We start from the raw sequence: 26,469 nt of genomic DNA on the forward strand, positions 1-26,469 counted from the left end.
AGCTTATTCTCTCCTCCTCCAGCTCTATTCTCTCCAGCTCTATTCTCTCCTCCTCCAGCTCTATTCTCTCCTCCTCCAGCTCTATTCTCTCCACCTCCAGCTCTATTCTCTCCTCCTCCAGCTCTATTCTCTCCTCCTCCAGCTCTATTCTCTCCTCCTCCAGCTCTATTCTCTCCACCTCCAGCTCTATTCTCTCCGCCTCCAGCTCTATTCTCTCCAGCTCTATTCTCTCCACCTCCAGCTCTATTCTATCAACCTCCAGCTCTATTCTCTCCTCCTCCAGCTCTATTCTCTCCTCCTCCAGCTCTATTCTCTCCTCCTCCTTCTCTATTCTCTCCTCCTCCAGCTCTATTCTCTCCATCTCTAGCGCTATTCTCTCCTCCTCCAGCTCTATTCTCTCCTCCTCCAGCTCTATTCTCTCCACCTCCAGCTCTATTCTCTCCAGCTCTATTCTCTCCACCTCTAGCTCTATTCTCTCCAGCTCTTTTCTCTCCACCTCTAGCTCTATTCTTTCCAGCTTTATTCTGTCCTGCTCTATTCTCTCCTCCTCCAGCTCTATTCTCTCCAGCTCTATTTTCTCCTCCTCCAGCTCTATTCTCTCATCCTCCAGCTCTATTCTCTCCAGCTCTATTCTCTCCTCCTCCAGCTCTATTCTCTCCACCTCCAGCTCTATTCTCTCCAGCTCTATTCTCTCCACCTCCAGCTCTATTCTATCCTCCTCCAGCTCTATTCTCTCCTCCTCCAGCTCTGTTCTCTCCACCTCCAGCTCTATTCTCTCCTCCTCCAGCTCTATTCTCTCCACCTCCAGCTCTATTCTCTCCAGCTCTATTCTCTCCACCTCCAGCTCTATTCTCTCCACCTCCAGCTCTATTCTCTCCACCTCCAGCTCTATTCTCTCCAGCTCTATTCTCTCCACCTCCAGCTCTATTCTCTGCACCTCCAGCTCTATTCTCTCCTCCTCCAGCTCTATTCTCTCCTCCTCCTTCTCTATTCTCTCCTCCTCCAGCTCTATTCTCTCCAGCTGTATTCTCTCCTCCTCCAGCTCTATTTTCTCCTCATCCAGCTCTATTCTCTCCACCTCCAGCTCTATTCTCTCCTCCTCCAGCTCTATTCTCTCTAGCTCTATTCTTTCCACTTCTAGCTCTACTCTCTCCTCCTCCAGCTCTATTCTCTCCTCCTCCAGCTCTATTCTCTCCACCTCCAGCTCTATTCTCTCCAGCTCTATTCTCTCCTCCTCCAGCTCTATTCTCTCCAGCTCTATTCTCTCCTCCTCAGCTCTATTTTCTCCTCATCCAGCTCTATTCTCTCCACCTCCAGCTCTTTTCTCTCCTCCTCCTTCTCTATTCTCTCCTCCTCCAGCTCTATTCTCTCCATCTCTAGCGCTATTCTCTCCTCCTCCAGCTCTATTCTCTCCACCTCCAGCTCTATTCTCTCCAGCTCTTTTCTCTCCACCTCCAGCTCTATTCTCTCCAGCTCTATTCTCTCCACCTCCAGCTCTATTCTCTCCACCTCCAGCTCTATTCTCTCCTCCTCCAGCTCTATTCTCTCCTCCTCCTTCTCTATTCTCTCCTCCTCCAGCTCTATTCTCTCCTCCTCCAGCTCTATTCTCTCCACCTCCAGCTCTATTCTCTCCACCTCCAGCTCTATTCTCTCTTCCTCCAGCTCTATTCTCTCCTCCTCCAGCTCTATTTTCTCCTCATCCAGCTCTATTCTCTCCACCTCCAGCTCTTTTCTCTCCACCTCCAGCTCTATTCTCTCCACCTCCAGCTCTATTCTCTCCAGCTCTATTCTCTCCACCTCTAGCTCTTTTCTCTCCAGCTCTTTTCTCTCCACCTCTAGCTCTATTCTCTCCAGCTCTATTCTCTCCAGCTCTATTCTCTCCACCTCCATCTCTATTCTCTCCTCCTCCAGCTCTATTCTCTGCAGCTCTATTCTTTCCACCTCTAGCTCTATTCTCTCCACCTCCAGCTCTATTCTCTCCACCTCCAGCTCTATTCTCTCCAGCTCTATTCTCTCCTCCTCCAGCTCTATTCTCTCCAGCTCTATTCTCTCTTCCTCCAGCTCTATTCTCTCCTCCTCCAGCTCTATTCTCTCCAGCTCTATTCTCTCCTCCTCCAGCTCTATTCTCTCCTCATCCAGCTCTATTCTCTCCACCTCCAACTCTTTTCTCTCCACCTCCAGCTCTATTCTCTCCACCTCCAGCTCTATTCTCTCCAGCTCTATTCTCTCCTCCTCCAGCTCTATTCTCTCCACCTCCAGCTCTATTCTCTCCACCTCCAGCTCTATTCTCTCCAGCTCTATTCTCTCCACCTCCAACTCTTTTCTCTCCACCTCCAGCTCTATTCTCTCCACCTCCAGCTCTATTCTCTCCAGCTCTATTCTCTCCTCCTCCTTCTCTATTCTCTCCTCCTCCAGCTCTATTCTCTCCAGCTCTATTCTCTCCACCTCCATCTCTATTCTCTCCTCCTCCAGCTCTATTCTCTGCAGCTCTATTCTTTCCACCTCTAGCTCTATTCTCTCCACCTCCAACTCTATTCTCTCCAACACCAGCTCTATTCTCTCAGGCTCTATTCTCTTCTCCTCCAGCTCTATTCTCTCCAGCTCTATTCTCTCTTCCTCCAGCTCTATTCTCTCCTCCTCCAGCTCTATTTTCTCCTCATCCAGCTCTATTCTCTCCACCTCCAGCTCTTTTCTCTCCACCTCCAGCTCTATTCTCTCCACCTCCAGCTCTATTCTCTCCAGCTCTATTCTCTCCACCTCTAGCTCTTTTCTCTCCAGCTCTTTTCTCTCCACCTCTAGCTCTATTCTCTCCAGCTCTATTCTCTCCTCCTCCAGCTCTATTCTCTCCACCTCCAGCTCTATTCTCTCCAGCTCTATTCTCTCCACCTCCAGCTCTATTCTCTCCTCCTCCAGCTCTATTCTCTCCTCCTCCAGCTCTATTCTCTCCACCTCCAGCTCTATTCTCTCCTCCTCCAGCTCTATTCTCTCCACCTCCAGCTCTATTCTCTCCAGCTCTATTCTCTCCACCTCCAGCTCTATTCTCTCCACCTCCAGCTCTATTCTCTCCTCCTCCAGCTCTATTCTCTCCTCCTCCTTCTCTATTCTCTCCTCCTCCAGCTCTATTCTCTCCAGCTGTATTCTCTCCTCCTCCAGCTCTATTCTCTCCTCATCCAGCTCTATTCTCTCCACCTCCAGCTCTATTCTCTCCTCCTCCAGCTCTATTCTCTCTAGCTCTATTCTTTCCACTTCTAGCTCTACTCTCTCCTCCTCCAGCTCTATTCTCTCCTCCTCCACCTCTATTTTCTCCAGCTCTATTCTCTCTTCCTAAAGCTTATTCTCTCCTGCTCTATTTTTTCCACCTCTAGCTCTATTCTCTCCTCCTCCAGCTCTATTCTCTCCTCCTCCAGCTCTATTCTCTCCACCTCCAGCTCTATTCTCTCCAGCTCTATTCTCTCCTCCTCCAGCTCTATTCTCTCCTCCTCCAGCTCTATTCTCTCCACCTCCAGCTCTATTCTCTCCAGCTCTATTCTTTCCACCTCTAGCTCTATTCTCTCCTCCTCCAGCTCTATTCTCTCCTCCTCCAGCTCTATTCTGTCCACCTCCAGCTCTATTCTCTCCACCTCCAGCTCTATTCTCTCCACCTCCAGCTCTATTCTCTCCAGCTCTTTTCTTTCCACCTCTTGCTCTATTCTCTCCTCCTCCAGCTCTATTCTCTCCTCTTCCAGCTCTATTCTCTCCAGCTCTTTTCTTTCCACCTCTTGCTCTATTCTCTCCTCCTCCAGCTCTATTCTCTCCTCCTCCAACTCTATTCTCTCCTCCTCCAGCTCTATTCTCTCCTCCTCCAGCTCTATTCTCTCCAGCTCTTTTCTTTCCACCTCTTGCTCTATTCTCTCCTCCTCCAACTCTATTCTCTCCTCCTCCAGCTCTATTCAGATTATAGTTTGCGCCACAGTTCTTTTACTTTCAGTAATCCTGTTGTCTTTGTTTAGCTTTGACTCCTGCCTGCTTCTGTTCCCAGACCTTCTGCTGGGTTTTCTCCGCCACCCTGTCATCTGGAATCCTCCTAAGAACCACCCACTGTCAGCCGAGCCTCACCATCTGAAACGCCAACACCATTCTGGCGGACCATTACCTCGTGGAAACCAGGACTCCCTGTTGCCATTCCTCTACTCCAGCCACTCCATTGCTGGCTTTTACGCCTGTGGAGAGGATCCACTTACCTGGACTGGTTGAGCCTGGCCTTCCATCTACTCAACTCTGTTCCTCTGTAGAAGTCAGTTAAGTCTCTGTTCCCGAGCAATACCAGAAGACAGTTAAACCAACGTTAGCATTTACAGTAGTTAGTTTGCACGTATCCTGTAGTTTTCTCTCTCTCTGTTGTAGTTTAAATAATTATTCTGGTTCTGGGGTTTGTTTTCAGGATTGCTGTTAGTTTTAGTTCAGCTATTTTATTCTTAGTTATTATTCTGGATTCCTGCCTTGATGTTACCAAACGTGGGTTTTCGTAGTTTTGCTTTTGTATTTGTTCCGCCAGCCCACTAGAGGGGCTCTTTAGTTCAGTATCGTCAAGCTAGTTATACTTCCGGTTCTGTTTCCTAGTTTCCAGTTTCTGGAATTATTGTGTCATTCTGTAAAAGCATTCTAAAATTTAATCTGTGTCTGTAATCTCTTGGCCTCTGCACTCACCGTAACATGATCCTAAATTCTATCACACCTTAATAATGCCATTACTTGTAAGTTGGTAAGTAGAGTGTTTCCTCTTCTGAAAAATAAAATGTTTTAGAGTGATTGTATTGAAAGAAAAAAAAACGTCCTAAACAAAAACACAGAAATTAAAAATCTTGTGATCATAATTGTGTTCATGTGTGATTTCCAATTTGACTAATAAAATAAACACAGTTGTAAAATTGCCTGAAAACACTAGAAATTACACACACACGCACACGCACACACACACATACACACACACACACACACACACACACACACGCACACGCGCACGTGCACGCACACACACACACACACACACACACACACAAACACACGCGCACGCACACACACACACAAACACACACACACACACACGCACACGCGCACGCACACACACACACACACACACACACACACACACACACACATGCATAAACTTCTGGAAATAAACTTACCCTTCTGAAATGATAGCTTGACTAGTCCTTGGTTATAATAAATGTTTTTCTTATTCATTGAATGTGCCATTTGGTGTGTAGAGAGCAGTGCCCAACAGCAAAACAATAAATAAACAAATCTAAATCTGAGAATTCTAAAGAAGAAATTCTAAAAATACAAGAAGTATAAGAAGTACCGCGTAAACAAAGTGCTGTGTAAAGAAAAAAATACATAAATACTTAAACCAGGGAATTAAATTAGAATATTATTTAAATTACAATATTGCACATAAAGATATTGCTCATGTGGTTGAATGCTGTATATGTGTTGTATATTGCACTGTTAGTGATATGAGCCCTTAGTCATTTTCTAGTTGATTGTTCATGAGAGATCTGGCCTGAGGGAAGAAGCTGCTCTGGTGCTGGATGTTCTGGTGCTCAGAGCCCTCAAAGAGATGGTGACCTGGGTGGGAGGGGTCTGAGAGGATCTTTCCTGCTCTGTTCCTCATCCTGGAGGAGTACAGGTCCTGGAGGGAGGGCAGGGGGGCACTGATGAGTTCCTCAGCATTCTTGATTGTCCATTGCAGTCTCCTCATGTCTGATTTGGAGGCAGAATCGAACCAGACAGTGACTGAGGAGCACAGAACCGACCCAATGACTGCTGAGTAGAACCGGATTAGAAACTCCTGTGGCAGATTGGACTTCTTCAGCTGGCAGAGGAAGTACAGCCTCTGCTGGGCCTTTTTCACCAAGGAGTGGTAGAGATTGTCAACTCTTCTGCTCTTCTGTGTCCCTGAGATCACAAATTGTTTCCTCTATCTACATTTCCCAGAAAGATGCTCGATGTTTGCCACAGCCACTTCATGTCCAGAACTCTACACAGACCCATTCTGCTGCTCCTGATTCAAACTATGTCTTTTGCTACTTAGAGGCACACGTAAACACTCTGCCACTCTTTGCATTTTCAGTTGAGGATGTTTTGTTGTAGGGAGGGCTTGAGCAACGCAAACAGACAGGCAGAGGAAGAGTTTGACTTTTAAAGATGCAACAAACTGCCATGCATGTGTGATTCATTGTAGTTTCTCTCTCAAGCAGAGATGCTCTGCTTTGTACTCCACATACTGTCAATGTATTATTCAGCAGTTCACAGTGAGTGGTAGCTCTCTGAATGGCACTGAGAGGTCAATGGCTCATGGAGCGGCCATTACCATCTCAACTCAGGACTGACTGTGTGTGCATATGTGTGAATGGGAGAGGGAGGGGAGATAGATGAGCGAGAGAGAAAGGCCTGTGCCCATTCAAATGTAAACATTTTTCAGGTTCTCCACAGGGAGATTTATTCCATTTCTACAATTTCACCTTTATCTATGAAGGGGCATACTAAGGGACTATCTTTTTACCACATGTGCAAACAGACACAAACACACAAGATAAAAAAAGCTATTATCTGGTGTGCACAAACAAAACTAAAGCTTAGGAGTAGTAAAATCTTCAACAACAAGGCGATGGGCATTGGTAAAAACACCAGAGGGTCAAAACATGAGCTATTGGTTGACAGAGCTGTCACCCAGCACTTTAAACCTACATCCACATTACAGCTACATTTCCTGAAGAAGTCTGTGTGTGGAGGTTCTTACAGCATTGGCATCAGAATCAGTCTACTCCATGTCAAGCTCTCCCAAGTTCTTAAATCGACTTTTCTTGCCAATCCTCTTATGGATGCGATCATTCCTGGGTTGACATGTAGCATGGAGGGGGCTTACATACACAATACATGGACAGCACCACATGATTCTTGTGAGCTGTATAACAAAGTGAGCTTACCTAATCTTGTTCTCTCATGGTTATCTGATTTCCTTGAACCTGACTTTATTCTTTCTCAATAACTAACATCACAAAACTTGCTTGCTTTGCTTTTAAATTATTCCAAAGCTGAATTTGTCATGCAGATTTCTACCTACACAGAATAGAAAATATGTGTTTGCAAAAAAAATGCTTACATTTGAATGTGTACAAAATGTGTTTTTCTGTTCATCTGTGTAAAGATAAGCATAACACACTGTTCTATTTGCATTGTTTTTCTGTTCTCCATCTGCTATCCACCCCACCACCTCCTGTTACCCCCCACGCTTCTCATCCCCACTCTCACCCCAGCCAGTTGAGGCAGGTGGCTGTCTTCCCTGAGCCTGATTCTGTCTGAGTTTTTTTTTTTATTCCTCACTTTTAAAGTTTTATTTTTGGGTTCCCTTCTACCGTCACCGACTGTTTGCTCATAGCGAATCCAAGGGTGACTTTAGATTGTTGGGTTCTATGTTCTCTGTTTAAAGTTTGTAAGGTCTTTGCCTTACTATTGGTGTGTGCCATGTGTATGGGTGTGTGTGTGTGTGTGTGTGTGTGTGTGTGTGTGTGTGTGTGTGTGTGTGTGTGTGTGTGTGTGTGTGTGTGTGTGTGTGTGTGTGTGTGTGTGTGTGTGTGTGTGTGTGTGTGTGTGTATGGTCACCTTTAAAACTATCTTCAGTCTGTGCATGAGTTAAAGTTATTAGCTGCTGATGACCTGTTCTGAAACTGCTGAATGAATAGCGGATAATAAAATAGTCAATGCACGAACTCGACACTGGTAACAATAGCCATATTTTGGACAGAATATGTGTCTGTTTTGTAACACATAACTGAAATTCATCTCTTGATATCTTGTTGACCCTAATTTAAACCCATTCATGCATATACATTTGGTTGTAGGTACAACAAAATGTGTTGTTCCACTAGAGAAAAAGCTATCAACATGATCACATATCTAGAATTCAAAAACAAGCTTTACTTGCTTCAAAAACAAATTATAATAAAAAAATTGTCTGATAATGAACAAGCTGTTATTAATCTGATAACATAATGTAAACCATGTCTGGGAGAAGAGGGGAAGAAAGGTGAAAAGGTAACTAATGTCTGACACATTTGTAATCAATGGAAATATTTAATAGTGCATGTGGATCCTTTTTCAAATAAAAGATAACCAAAGGTTTTAGTTTTTATCAGCAGTTTTATCAAAAGAAAGTCTCCTCGTGTCATTCTGTGCTGCAGTGATCACATAAGAAAAAAGACAAGCATTGAGATTGTAAGGAATCCTTTTGAGAATAAGCTTTGTGAAGGTAATAGCTAAGACCAGCATTATGCAGCCCTTTTGTCATTGTGCAATTATTCATATTACCTGTTCCTTGTGTTTCTCAGTTTTCTACCTCATCCTTTTAGTGTCTGGTTTATTCTCATTTTTCCTCTCTGTGAGATCTGTGCATGTGTGTTGGTGCCTGAGTGTGGCCACTCTGCATGGGGTGTCTGCAGCTGCCTCCAGTGCACAACACCTCACCTTCTGCTTCATCTGGTGGCAAGGATTCCATATAGTTCAGTCCAGCTCATCTCCCTTGCTTTAGTTCCTCAAAACCTAGTCATTTATGGTAACAACAAAGAGACCATCCAATTTCATATAACTTCCTCCTCACATTCTCCTCTATTTTTACACCACACTTGGCTCAAATTACACAATCCATACTTTGATCTGCCGAAAAAGTAGATAGCTGGAGCACTCACTGTTGGTCTCACTGTTTGTAGTCGGCCCTGCCTCCTTCAGGGGGTGCTGCTGCAGTTACAACCTTTGAGCCTTCTTATCTGTCCTCCATCTACTCTGAGTATCATGAGTTGTGTGAAGTCTTTAGAAGTGATTTAGCTCCGTCATTACTACACCATCACCCCATGAATGTTCAATTGACCTCTTGCCTGGAGCTCCCCTACTGATCAGCCAATTTTACAACTTGTAACGATCTGAGGGAGAGGCGATGGAAAGTGTATAAATGACTGGCAGGTGACATAATCTGCCCCTCTTGCTCTCCCTATCCCTTGCCATCAATCAGTCCTGCTTCTGAGCTGTTGCAGGCAGCTCAGAAGCAGTCTTCGGTTCTGTGCAGCTTGTACAGTCTTTTTTCTTTAAAGTGTTTGCTTGCTAGTGTGTCTCAGAACAGTCAGTCAGTCATCCATTCATCAAGCCATATGCCACAGCCAGAGCCTTCAGACATCAAGCTGCAGTGCTGTGCAGCATTAGAGACCTTGGTGATATAGTCCAGTAAAGATAGTCATAATCATGATGGTGCAAAACCTCAATTCAGACCAAAGACAGCGAGAATAAATTCCACTCTTGCTTTGTGGTACAGGCCTCAGACAAAAAACAACTCTATTAACAACAAACTTGTAAGAATAATAAGAATAATAATAACCAACACACAGTCAAATAAACATAATCATTTTCCTGATGGTAGATGGGAAAATAATTTTAATTCCCTTTGGGCAATTTTTCTTTTTGATATATAGAATTTTAATTTTGGTATGGGGCTGCACTATGGCTCAGTGGTTAACACTGTCACCTTCCAGCTAGAAGATCCTTGGTTAACCGTCCAGCCTTCCAGAGATCTTTCTGTGTGGAGTTTGCATGGTGGAGGTGATTCTGTGAGAAACACATAAACAAGCACAAAAATAACTGCCAAATATGTAGATATATAGATATATCTATATCTATCTATCTATCTATCTATCTATCTATCTATATATCTATATCTATCTATCTATCTATCTATCTATCTATCTATCTATATATATATATATATATATATATATATATATATATATATATATATATATATATACATGATATATCTATATCACATATATACATATATATGTATATATGTAGTTAAAAGTAATGTGACAAATACGATATTTGGTGCCACTTGAAAATTTACAGGATAATTGCAGTGACTGAATGTTTATTCTGAGAGAAGCTTGAATGTGGGCAATTCATCAAACAGTAGACAGATGTTTCTTGACATATTTCTTAAAGCCTCCATGTCAGCCTCATGGTGAGGCCTGAAAGAAATGATCTCAGAGCTGGAGTAAGTTAAAATTCCAATTCTATAGAAGTAATCAATTACAGCACCAACTGATTAGATGCAGCAATAATCAGGAGTTTATAGCCTCAGAATCTGAGTATGCAAAGGCTTATATAAGATTATATGTGTTAAGTGTGATTAAATACCACTGACAAAGCATTAAACTCATTGTTAAACATGGAGACAGCAAATGTAGGGACATCAGACAGCTAATGTTAGTTTGTTATGACAAGCTCTTGAAACCCAAATCCATTGATTGAGTGCTCTATGTGTGGAGACATATTCAGTGAGATTTTACAGATTGGATTAGTGTCCCAGCTGAGTGTAAGTGGCTGTAAATTGTCAGCCACCTTTGGTTAGAGCAGCTGAGCCATATTGACTGCCGGCTTCAGGCCCAGTATTAAATCTCTTTGATTTCAGGTCCACTTTGTGAAAGAGAAAGTGCTTTACAGTAACACATAGACATGACTCAGTTGTGTTAAACTGTGCTTAGTGGCAAAAGAACGCAAAGAAACTATATGATTAGGACAGAAATTATGCTGGCCCAAATCCAGACTAGCACTGAAGTAGCTTAATTAATAAAATACAAAACAGAAACAGCAAAAAAAAACACCTTATTGTAAAAATATTGTTGAATAGTTTCTTGTTGGCATAACAATTTTAATTCAGGGCAAACAAGTGAAAGGTTCATTCATTCTAAGTATACTTGCTTTCAAATTAATTCATTTCAGTGACAAAAGCAGTGGGCCATTTGCCTCCTGTGCAGGGCTCAATTTGTCAAACTGAGAACATTGTAATGGCATATGAGCCTTAATAATTAGACTACTGGGTTGACCCCAACATGTTCTGTCACCACGTTCCTACTTTTAAGCAGTGCTTATTGTATTTGATAGGTAGCAGAAGAGCTACTGGGGCTTGAACACTTTGTTTTGATAGGCAGTTTCCCACTTTGCCCAGATTATTGTGCTATCTAACTTTGCTTGGCTTACAAATTCAAGCCAAATGCCCACCTACAATTGAATCTGTGATTGCAGCCTCCCAGCCTACTACCTCTATACTAAAGGCACTGGTATGAAGCATACATTTGCTGCAGTTTAGTACTGTGGACGGGTTAAAGAGTTTTACTATTCAAGAGATTTTCTAATGTTTCAAGCGAACACACACTACCTTGTTCTGTTGTGAAATATCCAAACAAGGCTGATGATAAAAGCAAAAACTGTATTAGAATAGGGGCTGCACAGTGGTGTAGTGGTTAGCACTTTCGCCTTGCAGCAAGAAGGTCCCTGGTTCGCGTCCCGGCTTTCCCGGGATCTTTCTGCATGGAGTTTGCATGTTCTCCCTGTGCATGCGTGGGTTTTCTCCGGGTACTCCGGCTTCCTCCCACAGTCCAAAAATATGCTGAGGTTAATTGATTATTCTAAATTGCCCGTAGGTGTGAATGTGAGAGTGATTGTTTGTCTTTGTATGTAGCCCTGTGACAGACTGGTGACCTGTCTAGGGTGTCCCCTGCCTTCACCTGAGTCAGCTGGGATAGACTCCAGCCCCCCCATGACCCTAGTGAGGATTAAGAGGTGTATAGATAATGGATGGATGTATTAGAATAACAGATTTTTTTTGTTTAAAAAGGAAGAAATGCAGTTGTATATTTCCTAATCATTTGTTTGGAGCCTGATGAAATCAAAAAACAGAAACAAATAATTGTGAGTAACATGAAAGAAGTGCTTTATTACAATTTTCCAAAGGGTGTCATCGAAGCGTGAAGATGGCAGTGACAGTAGATCAGTCCATCACAACAAAGCCCCCAGAGGATGACTCGTAATGGCCCCTGAAGTTTTTTTTTTGCATGGCTGACCATTTGCAGTACAACAGAAGTGACTGCACCCCTTTGCAATATTACTTAAATATCGAATAAATCTAAATTGTTTGACCATACTTCTCAGTTGAACTGTAGAGCAGGTCTCATGTAAAATTAAAAACTAACAATTTATATTTACTATATTAAAAATATGGGGCCCACAACTAAAACACAGTGTAAAACAAAAAATGCTAATAATGAAAAAAAAAACATTCATTCAGACGTCTGAGGCACTAATCCTGTTAAAGGGCAGAACATGTATGGATGAACTTTCCCATCATTACAAATCTCCATTGTGTAGAGTAGAGGTGATTTTAAAGTGTCTGAGGAGAGTTCCTGGTTAGTTTGTGAGCTTTAACCTGCAGTGAGCAGAGAGGGGACAAAGAAGCAGGACAACATAGATCTCTACTTTCGAGATGAAGAAACACTGTAGAGTTGCATTTAAGCAATTTTAAGACAAGAAGGGGTTGTTTTCATTGACAAAAGGTATAAATGTGCGACTTTGATCCACATAGATGAGGTTTTAGGAGTTAAATCAATAACCAGAGTGGAACTGACTATCGCCAGACCGTCAGTTCTTTGTGTCTGTAGTTAAGGAGCTATACTAACAAGACCCCTATAGGATGCTGTCATGAAATATTTTCTGTATGTTTAATGAATGTACTTGATTCTGATACCTGTCCTGGTAGCACATGGTAGCTAATGTTAGTCCAGAAGGTTCTGGCTTCAAACAGACAAGATGACACTGACCAAATGCAGCAATTTTCTGCTTAAACTTCGGTGCAAACCAGTCAGTACCATCATGAATCACACAAGGAATCTAACACACAAGAATTACCATATATACACATGCAAATGACCACCTACTTTTTTTGCCAAAGGAATGGACCTAGACTGTAATGACCCATTATCTTTGTTCGTGCTCTGTCCAAAGTCTTATTAGCAGCAAGGGTCTAGGAAAAGAAAGCATTAGCATGTCGTACAGACTTTCAATAAAGGCCTAGACTTTAGTCCAACCACAACAGTGTAAAACATTAATTTTGTTACTTAATAAATAGAATTATGGGCAGACCAACAGCCTAGTGGTTGGCGTGCATATTGCATGGATAGTAATACCCTAAACAATGAGACCTGGTTTAAATTCTGGCCAACCAGACCATTGCTGTGTATTACTTCCTGACTCTGTCTTCCCTATATTCCCTGTCTCTATCCACTATCCCTGTCAAAAAAGGCACAGAACCCCTGAAAACAAAATATCAGTAGGATTATGCAGCTTTGAAAGCCAAGCATTTGAGGAGGAGGTGTGAGGAGATTTCTACCTGTGACCACAGAAGCAACCTTATAGATATAGACTATATTGCCAAAAGTATTCGCTCACCTGCCTTGACTTGCATATGAACATAAGTGACATCCCATTCCTAATCCATAGGGTTCAATATGACGTCGGTCCACCCTTTGCAGCTATAACAGCTTCAACTCTTCTGGGAAGGCTGTCCACAAGGTTTAGGAGTGTGTTTTTGGGAATTTTTGACCATTCTTCCAGAAGCTCATTTGTGAGGTCACACACTGATGTTGGACCAGAAGGTCTGGCTCTCAGTCTCTGCTCTAATTCATCCCAAAGGTGTTCTATCAGGTTGAGGTCAGGACTCTGTGCAGGTCAGTCAAGTTCATCCACACCAGACTCTGTCATCCATGTCTTTATGGACCTTGCTTTGTGCACTGGTGCACAGTCATGTTGGAAGAGGAAGGACCAGCTCCAAACTGTTCCCACAAAGTTGGGAGCATGGAATTGTCCAAAATGTCTTGGTATGCTGAAGCATTCAGAGTTCCTTTCATTGGAACTAAGGGTCCAAGCCCAGCTCCTGAAAAACAAGCCCACACCATAATCCCCCCTCCACCAAACTTTACACTTGGTACAATGCAGTCTGACAAGTATGGTTCTCCTGACAACCTCCAAACCCAGACTGGTCCATCAGATTGCCAGATGGAGAAGCGTGATTGGTCACTCCAGAGAAGGTGTCTCCACTGCTCTAGAGTCCAGTGGTGGCTGCTTTACACCACTGCATCCCACGCTTTGCATTGCACTTGGTGATGTATGGCTTGGATGCAGCTGCTGGGCCATGGAAACCCATTCCATGAAGCTCTCTACTGAAGCACTGTTCTTGAGCTAATCTGAAGGCCACATGAAGTTTGAAGGTCTGTAGTGATTGACTCTGCAGAAAGTTGGCCACCTCTTGGCACTATGCTCCTCAGCATCCATCAGTTTACGTGTCCTACCACTTGGTGGCAGAGTTGCTGTCGTTCCCACACACTTCCACTTTCTTATAATACAGCTGACAGTTGACTGTGGAATATTTAGGAGTGAGGAAATGTCACGACTGGATTTGTTGCACAGGTGGCATCCTATCACAGTTCCATGCTGGAATTCACTGAGCTCCTGAGAGCGAGCCATTCTTTCACAAATGTTTGTAAAAGCAGTCTGCAGCCTAGGTGCTTGATTTTATACACCTGTGGCCATGGAAGTGATTGGAACACCTGATTCTGATTATTTGGATGGATGAGCGAATACTTTTGGCAATATAGTGTATGTACAACTTAACACTATGTCTAATGGATGTACACCATCACATCACCCAGCACCAAACTCCAGCATGACAGCCACAGGGAATAACAACACAGGAGTTTCTCAGTGACTGTGCAGCTACCCTGTAACTGAGTGACAAAATCCTATCAGTCAGTTATTGCTACAAACACACACACACATATACACACCCTGTGGGGGGAAACTGAGAGATTATCTCCTCTACCAACCATCCACATCACTACTGACCTCTACAAACACCCCGAGGGAGGGTTCTGCCACGGCTGTCATTGATCCCCCAACACACACCATGGGTTTGATTGCAGGTTAGGGGAGGCTATTCACAATCAACACAGGACAGTTTCTGTGGTACACTGATATCAGAGGTAAGAATGTGTGAGAAATCACCAGTGTTAATACTTTTTCAGTCACGTAATAGGTAACAGTTCCAGCTCCTTCAATCTGTTAAAGTGATGTGTTGTGTGTGATTTGGACAGGATTGACTTTTCCTCACAGCTTTATTTAGACATGTCAAGAGCCTTTTGGAAAAAGGAACAATAGCAACAATATTTGACAATTACCCCCAAAACAATACACGGTGCTTACATATACACTTACATATAATGAATGATTCTTCCAGCCTGACTAAAGTGCCAGGTTTCCTTGTCTTCTGTGTAAAGGAAGAGCGCCTCACTGGTCTTGTGCGTTGGATCAATTTCGAGGCATTTTTGCTAAAAAAAAAAAAAAAGTTTATGTTGTTATTCAAAGAAATCCTCTGTCCTGTCAAATAGATGGATTGGCATAAAGAGATCATACAATTGAGCTTTTGTTCCCTATATAGTAAGAGTGTTTAGAAGTACTGCTTACACAGTTCGTGTTAGTTTAAGTTATTAATGACAAATTGCATGCCAAGTTTTCCTGTGGTATCTCTGCTGTGCCAGAAATTTGAAGCAGCATTCTCTTTCCGACAAATCTTTTTATCATGTTGGGATGTCTCTGAGCAAAAATAATTAATTAAATGAATCAGGAAAAACACCAACTATCCGGCTTTGCAGTAAGTCGGTAATTGGAGGAATGTCTTTATCTGTTAAACGTAGGGAGAGCAGCAGTGTTTCAAAGACTATGTCCACACTCCCACCTAAGCCTTGATTATCCTTACTGACGTGAACATGAACAGCTTTGTTGTTGTTTTTTGGTGCTCTGTGTAAGTTTGCATGAAGAACTCCATTCCCTATCTGTTCCGTGCATGCAGACCCAAGTTATGGGCTTCACACAGATTTAGGAGGTTGATGAAATTTATATCACGCAACTGTTGCATACTCATGGACAAAGAAAGTAAAGCACTGGCATTACTGTCTTAATTTTGTTGGTGTCTAGATTCTAAGTGTGTAAAATTATCTACTGTATAGTGCATGAAAAATATCTGTAAATGAATAAAAAAGTAGTGTCCGTGAAATGAAGGCTATACTACTTTCTATTCCCACAATGAGGTGGGTCAGATGTCACTAATGTCACAATGACTTGACTCAGTAGCTGATGGAGATAATGTACGACTCAGTGAACCATTGAGTGTCCATTATTTCTGAGAACGAGTGAATGAATGAACAAGAACATGAAAAAGCCTGCGTAGCCACTTGGACATGGTTTAAAGTTTAATTGTAAAGGCTAAGTGAAACACTATGTCGTTTACCCTGTACAGTTTAATCATGTACATTTTTTTGTCCTTTAACCTTGGCCCTTCATTGTTATGTCTGTCTTCTTTTCTGGTTATGATCATTTTCTGTTAAGTAAACAAATCAAATTTTAATGGGAAGTAATTATATATATATATATATATATATATATATATATATATATATATATATATATATATATATATATATATATATATATATTAGATAAGTATCTTTTACCTGCCTCTCTTCATGTTTATAGCATTTTCTTGGTAAAGCTTCCTCCCATATTTTGATCAGTCTATTTATTCTCCACACCTGTGGGAGGATTTCCTAGCTGACGTCCATAAAAACTCCATATTTGGATAACTTTTGCAATTGTTTAATTATTTGTTCAGAATAGAAACTTGAGCAACTATCATGAAGGTCAGGCATAAATTCAGTGAGGAAGATCTCTTCCCTCATGTTTTGTCTTTATTCCTCTCAGTGGACACTGGCTACTCCTGTTGTCACGTCTGTCTTCCTATGCTATCAATATCACTTCATTCTCATTTTCAACATCATTGCTCTTGTCCAATGATCTACCAGTCTTTCAATTTTATGTACAAATTATAGATTGCTTGCTTTGTTTTTTTGACTGAAAATGTGCATCCCAAATGTCTGTTAAGATCGAACAACTATCTCACCACCATCCACTTACGCTTTGTGGGATGTTGAAAACAAATGCTAAAGTTAGCGGGCAAACTGCAAACATTGCAGGAACTAATTTCACGGAGTGCAGAGAGTATCAGAGTTGTCATGAAAAGATGTGACAGCACAGAAACATGGTTGAGGTCTGAAGCCATCATCTAAATCCAACACACAAGACTGAAACCTGTTACAAAATACTGTGTCTACATGAGTGCAGTTGCAGTTATGATCATGTCCCAGTCTGTTTGGATCTGTTAAATGATAAAGTCTATAATAAACATTGATCTATATTAAAATAGATTTTTAAGACTTTTTTTTTTTTTTTTTTTGATAGAGCACACCTATCATCCTGTCTTCAGAGCTCATGTTTGTCCATGATGGAGTAGCTTAAAGTCAGACAGGGTTTATCTCTGTCCTTCATTTGACCTCTATAACCCTGACTAAAAACCTTCTACTATAGAGTTTTGTGGCTACAGAATGTGGCGAGATAGAGGCTTTTTGTGTCTAGCAAAAACCAGATATGGTCACAACAACGCCACCTGGGAACTGCACCCAGGAAATCCTAGCTAAGAGTCATGCCGTCACTACACCAATTGGGGCTACAGGTTACAGCACCACAGGGGGTGAGATGTTCTCCCAATGAAACAATTTTATTAACAAAATATATTTTAAAAAAATACAATACTGTCACACACCAGTTAACATGCTTGAGTAAAACAATGGGCAAGAGAGACTAAAAACTGGGCTGGGGCTTACCATGCAGCTGGGAAATCAAAAAAGGAAAGAGGGGTCCTCAAATGAATGACCGGTGACACTGCAAAACGCACACACACACACACACACACACACACACACACACACACACACACACACACACACACAAAACCAAAAGAAAAAGGGGGACTGTGAAGAACACACCACCACCAGGGATTAACTGCTGCAGTCAGCCACAGCACCTGGCAAGAGACAAAACACACATTATTAAAACGTGCCCCAAACGAAACACAACTGGTGTGGACGAGAAAAAAAAAGTCTACATAACAAAACAAACAGAACAAGAAATTGATCAATTAATTTAATATATGAAACTAGGTAAACTTACAAAAAAAAGAAAAGTTAAGCCAACTAATACAACAAATGAAGGAAGAAGATACCAAAAAGAAAAAAAAAAGAAATTACTAATAAATTTCCGAATAACGAGATAAAAAACCCAAAAGAAAATAAACCAACCTGAATAACCCGGAGGCCTTAAGCTTTTAGGTCCACGTCACTGGGATCAGAACTTTGTGACAAGCTCGGCCTCTGCAGAGCGGGCCCAGGCGACTCTCAGCCGTGCTGGGCCAGGACAAGCCCGCTCCAAGCCAGCGGCAACAACAGGAAACAAAAAAACACAAAGCAGTAAAAACCCCAAAGAAAACCAAAACCGCAGCACGGCTCGGAGTGATATAGTGGGCTGCTACGCCAGGCCCACGACTGGAGGATGTGAGCCGCAAGGATACGGCCGTCACACAACCAGAGCGGGTCGATAATTATACACACATCAGGGTTCCAAGCCGATCACCGGTTCACCCTGGCACCAGCAGCCAGCCACGGTGTGGACAAGACGGCAATCACAACGCTGGGCGAACACACCAGAGCAACAGCTGCACCCAACAACACTGTCACACTGGGCCACAGCCACCACGAGAGCAAGCCAGGAGTGGAAGACAGGAAGCACCACTGCTGTGCACCTGAATATAAAGGCCGCATGCTTGCACCACTGGCACGGTGCACAACAGCGGCCAGGCGGGACACCACCTCACGTCACAATAACAATGTTGCACTAATTCTGCTTGTGCTAATGGCAAACAAAAGCCATAATTATTTTTTACATAGCCACTAGAGGGCTTTTACCAGACAAATGTGAGCTTATGAATTTGTCCTAAAATAATAATGACTGATGTTGTTTTTCAATTACCAAAAATCTTCGCTGTACTATCAGCAATCAACTGCATGTATGAAAAGCTATGTGTGTTTGGGGGAAAGTGGCTGTTATTGTAAGTTGGTCCAAAGAATGAGTGTCTATACTGCAGTCAGGTGCTGTTCATCTTGGTGTGGCAGTGCCACCAACTAAAATTAATAATCAGCGCAGAAACAGCTCCATTCATTATATAAATGCAACACCTATGAATTTACAACTTTTAACTTCAGTGGCTGCGCACATACCTTTCCATACAGACAGAACACTTATACACACACATTCACACAAAAATGTCTTTGGTGTCTCCATTAAGACTAATGATGGTATAAGCTGCCATCATGTGCAACCTCTATAGCTGGCTGCCCACAATTAAGATTTATAACATGCTGTAAGACTTAATAGGCATTAAACATCTAATGTGTGTAACTTAAATGTATTATGCCTCAGTTTGGGCCACATTATTCAGAAAGACCTCTGCTTTCTCAGAATCTGGTTTCTGTCTTGTTTCATATGTTAGGTAAATGTGAGCAATTAACAAAGATGGGTGCCTCATGGTCATTAATTCCTGTCATGCTGAGAGTTATGGTTTGTGAGGAAAAAGCTATTTTTCACAACCCCCCTAAGACAATTTAACTCATCTAAGAACGTGAGAGGAGAAGGGAACATGACAATAAAGGAAAAAGAATACGATGATGTATTTCATAATAGCTGCTCTTCTTTAATAACATCACTTTTTATTTTATAATTTCTTTTGCATATTTTATAATGAGACCCCTTTTTCATTATGTCACTTTGTTTCACATAGCTTTCAATTTATTATATCACTTTTTAGTTTCAAACAACAATTTTTTTTCATTTTTCATGTATTTCTTCATGTTACTTTTTCAGCATTGCTTTGTTACATTTTTTCAAGAATAACATTGTTTCTAATATTATATTACCTTTCATCTAAAAAAATGCCTTTTTTAAACAGTATATATGTCATTAAGTCAAAATTACATGTTATATGTTATACCCCCCCTGACATCTATGTCCCAACCCTCACCTGTGGTCATGAGCTCTGGGTAGTGATCGAAAGAACAAGATCATGGATACAAGCAGCTGAAATGAGCTTCGTCCGTAGGGTGGCTGGGTTCAGCCTTAGAGATAGGGTGAGAAGCTCAGACATCTGGAGGGAGCTCAGAGTAGAGCTGCTGATCCTTTACCTCTAAAGGAACCAGTTGAGGTGGTTTGGACATCTGATTCGGATGCCTCCAAGGGAGGCTTCTTTGGAGGTTTTCCGAACACGTCCACCTGGGAGGAGACCCAGAACTTGCATGAGGGATTATATATCCCATCTGGCCTGGGAACACCTTGGGATCCCCCAGGATGAGCTGGAAATCATTGCTGGGGGGAGAGACGTCTGGAACGACCTGCTTTGTCTGCTGCCTCCACGACCCGACCCCGGATAAGCGGAAGAAAATGGATGGATGGATGTTATAACAGTTAAACTGTATTTAATTGACATCTCTTCTTATTTCATAAAGACACCATTTATTTTATAGTGACAGCTTTGGTCTCATCTGTGGTCCATCTGTCGGCCCAAATGTGCTTTTTTATGTGCACTGAGTGTAAGTATTCACCTTTTAATGGATCAGGAACTTGTGTCTTTACATTTCCTCAATGCATACCGCCTCCTTTGATAGTGAAGGAAAAAAAATGGATGACTAGGGAATAGGATAGGCATTTTGTCAAAAACATTCATCACAGCAGCCTGAATGTTCCCCTATCTGATCATCAACACATTTGCTTATCTGGTAGTCTTTGTATCACACAACAGCCTGGCATGGATGCAGGAAATTAGATTTTTTTTTAAAGATGTGATGGATGAGGGCAGGGACATGAAAAGCATCTGAACAGCAGTGTTCCACATTATGCTGAGCATCTGTAGGAGTTACAGCAGCTGAGTGTAGAGGAGAGCTCCATATGGACAGATATGGATCCATACTGACACTTCAGTCCCTGCCCAGTGTGAATGCTAAGAAATGCTCATTAAAGCTGCCATTTGTGATGTTTCTCAATTAGCTTCTTATAAATAAATCTGTCTGTATGGTTGAGTATGTAAAGGACAGTATCTCACTGGGCTATTGCTGGGAGCACAATAGGTTGAAAACATCTGAAATATTACCATGTCATGATTGTTAGTTTGCAAAGACGCAGAGCTCATAAGCATTCAGTTTAATAATGTTTGTGACCTCCTACCAAATACAAGAGCAATATTTACTCTCTTTTTAGCTTTGCTTTAATCACTTCTAACTACCTGGCTTTTTAGCTAAAACATGTTCAACTAGATTCACCAGCTTGTCACTAACTTTTTTCTGTCTGCCACCTGGTGCTGGCCAAGTTAATCAAGTTTACTTTTTTACTGAAGCAACCCTGACTCATAGAAATTCTGCTTACATAGAATTGCAATGGTCAGAATGGTGGTGTGAGTGGGATCATGTATTACTGTCTGTCTCTATGTAAGCCCTGTGATGGACTGGTGACCTGTCTGGGGTGCCTTTTACATTACTACACAACAATTAGATCGGCAGAGGCTTTATTGTCATTGTGCAAAATACAATGAAACTTGTGTGGTAACTCACAGCAATCACCAGCAGTGCAATACCAAGTACTCTTAAAAATAAAATTCATTTAAACAGAGTTAGGTTATATACATTTATAGACATAGCACAGTGCAACTAGCAGCTAATAATTATGCAGTCACTTGAGATACAATGCATTTATAATATTTTGTTGCCTAAATCACTGATGGAATTTGCATGTAAACTCCAAATGTGGAGGTCTGGTCATCTAATGCAACAGTCTCTTGAGCCTGATGGCATGGCATGGCTAATAATGCCTTGTGTTCAAGATAGAGATAAAAATCGCCTATAGTGTCAACAGCAAAGTCCCAACACCACCATCCTCCTCATGTTTTTACTATAATATGGATTACAATAGTAGTAGTAGTAGAATGGGGCTATTAGCTATGTACCAATGCTACCTCGCCACAACACTACAGATGGTTTCAAACACAAGCCTTTTGACAAAGCTCATTTGTCAGTTGAAAACCATTCCAGGGGATCATCTCACGAAGCAGGTTAACACATTGCCAGTTGGTGTGGCCAAACTTTTGACTGGTACAGTAAGTCAGAATATGTACACTAACATTCAAAAGTTTGGGGTCACTTAGAAATGTCCTTATTTTTGAAAGAAAATCATTTTTTCAAATGAAGATAACATTAAATGAATGATAAATCCAGTGTAGACATTGTTAATGTGGTAAATGACTATTGTAGCTGGAAACAGCTGATTTTTAATGGAATATCTCCATAGGGGTACAGAGGAACATTTCCAGCAACCATCACTCCTGTGTTCTAATGCTACATTGTGTTAGCTAATAGTGTTGAAAGGCTCATTGATGATGATCTCAGAGAGGACCTGCTCCTTGGTATAATTCCCAGCTGCGGACTTTAAAGCAGGCGTCCCGAAAGCTGGAAAGGAAGTGGTACTCCACTAATTTAGAGGAAGTTTATGTAGCTTGGAAAAAAAGTCTAGTAATTTATAAAAAAGCTCTTCGTAATGCCAGGACAACATATTATTCATCTTTAATAGAGGAAAACAAGAACAACCCCAGGTTTCTCTTCAGCACTGTAGCCAGGCTGACAAAGAGTCAGAGCTCTGTTGAAACTTGTATTCCTTTAGCTTTGAGCAGTAACAACTTCATGAGCTTCTTAACAAATAAAATTATTACGATTAGAGAAAAAATTAATCTGGCCCTTCCTGCAAATGTCACAGATGTATCATCGATTACAGATACTTTAGAATTGGCTGTAAGACCAGATGGATATTTAGAATTTTTCACCCCCATACATCTCTCTGAACTCATTTCAATAGTTTCTACATCCAAACCATCAACATGTCTTTTAGATCCTATCCCAACTAGACTGTTCAAGGAGGCTTTACCTTTAATTAATTCCTCAATGTTAGATCTGATTAATCTCTCTCTAGTAACAGGTTATGTACCACAGGCTTTTAAGGTTGCTGTAATCAAACCTTTACTTAAAAAGCCCACTCTAGATCCAGATGTTTTAGCCAACTATAGACCAATTTCCAACCTCCCATTTCTCTCTAAAATTCTGGAAAGAACAGTTGCAAATCAATTATATGAACATTTACAAAGGAATAGCCTGTTTGAAGAGTTTCAGTCAGGCTTCAGAGTGCATCATAGCACAGAAACAGCTCTGGTGAAAGTTACTAATGACCTTCTCATAGCGTCAGATAATGGACTGGTTTCTATACTTATTCTGTTGGACCTTAGTGCAGCATTCGATACAATCGACCACAAACTTTTATTACAGCGACTAGAACATTCTATTGGCATTAAAGGGACAGCACTGGACTGGTTTAAATCCTACTTATCAGACAGGTTCCAGTTTGTGCATGTCAACAATGACTCTTCTGAGCATACTAGGGTTAATCATGGAGTTCCTCAGGGTTCTGTCTTAGGACCAATACTGTTCACATTATACATGCTTCCCTTAGGCAACATTATTAGGAAGCACTGTATTAATTTCCATTGTTATGCTGACGACACTCAATTGTATTTATCTATGAAGCCAAATGAAACTAATCAGCTAGCTAGACTGCAAGATTGTCTTAAGGACATAAAGACCTGGATGACCTATAATTTCTTACTACTAAATTCAGACAAGACTGAAGTCATTGTATTTGGCCCCAAACATCTTAGAGAATTGCTTTCAAAGCATATAGTTACTCTGGATGGCATTACATTGGCCTCCAGTACTACTGTGAGGAACCTCGGTGTTATCTTTGACCAGGACATGTCCTTTAACTCGCACATAAAACAAATCTGTAGGACTTCCTTTTTCCACCTGAGAAATATTGTGAAAATCAGGAACATCCTGTCTCAGAGTGATGCAGAAAAACTAGTCCATGCATTTGTTACTTCTAGGCTTGACTACTGTAATTCCTTATTATCAGGTTGTCCCAATAGCTCTCTGAAACATCTACAGCTGATCCAAAACGCTGCAGCCAGAGTACTGACGGGAGTTAGCAAGAGAGATCATATTTCTCCTATATTGGTTTCTCTTCATTGGCTCCCTGTTAAATCTAGAATAGAATTCAAAATCCTTCTTCTGACATATAAAGCTCTTAACAACCAATCTCCATCATATCTTAAAGACCTGATAGTACCATATTACCCTAGCAGAACTCTTCGCTCTCAGACTGCAGGCTTACTTGTTGTTCCTAGAATCTCTAAAAGTAGAATGGGAGGCAGAGCCCTCAGTTATCAGGCACCTCTCCTGTGGAACGAGCTCCCAGTTTGGGTTCGGGAGGCGGACACCCTCTCTATTTTTAAGACCAGGCTTAAAACCTTCCTTTTCGACAAAGCTTATAGTTAGGGCTGACTGGGTGACCCTGACGGGGTGAGCTGGTGTTTTCATTTGCACAACTGACTTCCCCTCTTGACGTCCCTTTAGTTTGCCCCTAGTTATGCTGCTATAGGCCTAGGCTGCTGGGGAACCTCTCTGGATGCACTGAGCCCTTCTCTAACTACCTATGTATTTACTATATATACCATTATTGCGTTACATTCACTCTGTTTCTTTCTGTGTCCTTTCTCCGAGTGTCCCTGATCCCAGAGCTGGATGCTGGATGCTTCAGATGTGTGGCTGTGTTTTATGGTCCTTGTGTCCCACCCCCCCACCTCTCTATCTCTACCCCTCTATCTGTATCCCTCTATCTCTATCTCTACCCCTCTATCTCTACCTCTCTACCTCTTCTGTCCCTCTCAACCCGCCCGGCCAGCAGGCAGATGGGTCCCCCCACATTAGAGCCGGGTTCTGCTCGAGGTTTTTTTCCCTGTTAAAAGGGTGTTTTCCTTGCCACTGTCGCCTTTTGGCTTGCTCTGGGGGTCAGGCATATGGGTTCTGTAAAGCGTCTCGAGACAATTTGACTGTAATTGGCGCTATATAAATAAAATTGAATTGAATTGAATTGAATTAGAAAACCCTTGTGCAGTTATGTTAGCACATGGATAAAAGTGGGAGTTTTCATGGAAAACATGAAATTGTCTGGATGAACCCAAACTTTTGAACAGTAGTGTAAATCAATAATAGAGGGTTATAAAATCTTTTTTATTTCCTTGTCATACATTTAGGTTCTGAAATCTGTACATTGATTTAATTAGCAATGATATTTTCAAGATATATTGAAACCTGGACAGTATGGGGGCACTTGTATTTATCAGTTTGAGATCTAAGCCTGAGAAGAGCACAGCACACTGAGAATAGCCAGGGGTTGTTTGGATCTCATTATGGGGAACAAGAGTCATCTTCACTCAGCCAGCACAGAAACCTAGTGACTCATATCATTTCTGTGATTTCTAATCAGCATTATTACTATGAAAGCTTTTCTGGCACAGCTCATTTTCCAAGGCTGAGCTCTCCTTTAAACCCCCAGTGAAGACACGCATCAGTATGGATGGCACCATGCCCAATAGTGAAGCACTGGACAGGTCATTGGGGAAAGGTCTTACTGCCTGTTTTATCGTGGGCCACTTAAACAGCAATCTTTTGGCCTCTATAAAAAGTGATGCCTGAAAAGTGACTATGTATGAATCCTAATTAATCTTTGATCGATTCAATTGTGAACACATTTATGGAGGTTAAGAACAACAACTGCAACCCGTAGTGCTTGACAGTACAGTGTGGTCTGAATGCCACCAGTTTAATGTAATTTCCTGAACATGCCTGCTAAAGAGGACTGCTCATTTTTCATGACTGCGACATGCTTTTTTTGGAGGGTGAACTTTTCTATTTCTCTGCAGCCATCGCGTCTCAAATGAATGGCCAACTGATGGCTGAGCTATTATGACTGTAGCGCTAAGCACTATTGTTGATTTATTTTTAATGACTTTTCCAATTATGCAAGCAATAATACCCATTAGAAGCTATCCATGAGAGCCAGCCGTGGAGCAGGCCTCCACTGCACAACTTCAGCTCTCAGCTGCAGCATAGTGAGACTCCAGGGCCACACTCTGACACAGGGAGTCCTCACTAAAACAAAAGCATGATTCAGGTGTGGATGAAAACCCTTTATGTTTCAATATTAACTTACCATTTTCTTTGTTTGCATTTAAAGTGTTTAGTTCCAGGAACACAACCAGCTATTTTAACATTTTACTGAAAAGCTGTGGGTGAGTGTGTGTGTGTTTGTGTCAGTAGATTCCTGACAGGAACATTAATCATTGACTGTGGGCAGACACAGATCAATGTGGAAAGGTTTGCATCCAGCCCCTGCTGGAAACATTTCTCAGTCAGAGTCCTGGAGTGACAGGCTGTATATCAGCGTTTGTTTGTCAGATCAGTGGCAGGTTTACCAGCTGTTGGTGGTGGCTACTGTCATAAACACTTGATGCTGAGAAAAAAAATCCCCCCAAACACATAGTTCTTCTCACAGCTGACTTTTACTGTTAGTGGTAAGCAGCGCAACCATGGAGGCCTGGGAGGTAGGCCTGTGGCAGTTTTTTTTGTCTAAATATTTTCTGAAGGGCTTTTTATGCCGGGGTAATTCTAATTAATGAATGTA

The 26,469-nt window shown here is 41.8% G+C and overlaps 1 protein-coding gene across 1 annotated transcript in view; it reads right to left on the minus strand.

The window, feature by feature from the left end:
- Positions 1 to 4,247, minus strand: part of LOC129349720 (trichohyalin-like) — a 46,976-nt gene extending 42,729 nt beyond the window's left edge. The window contains exons 1-4 of the mRNA XM_055013945.1: positions 4,221 to 4,247; positions 1,885 to 3,324; positions 1,636 to 1,797; positions 4 to 1,249 (exon numbers count right to left, since the gene is read on the minus strand). Of these exons, the coding sequence (XP_054869920.1) occupies positions 4 to 1,249; positions 1,636 to 1,797; positions 1,885 to 3,324; positions 4,221 to 4,247 (2,875 nt within the window). The remainder of the gene's footprint in view (positions 1 to 3; positions 1,250 to 1,635; positions 1,798 to 1,884; positions 3,325 to 4,220) is intronic.
- Between the last annotated feature and the right edge of the window lie 22,222 nt (positions 4,248 to 26,469).

Source organism: Amphiprion ocellaris, chromosome 9, assembly GCF_022539595.1.
Source record: "Amphiprion ocellaris isolate individual 3 ecotype Okinawa chromosome 9, ASM2253959v1, whole genome shotgun sequence".
Classification (NCBI taxonomy): Eukaryota; Metazoa; Chordata; class Actinopteri; family Pomacentridae; genus Amphiprion; species Amphiprion ocellaris.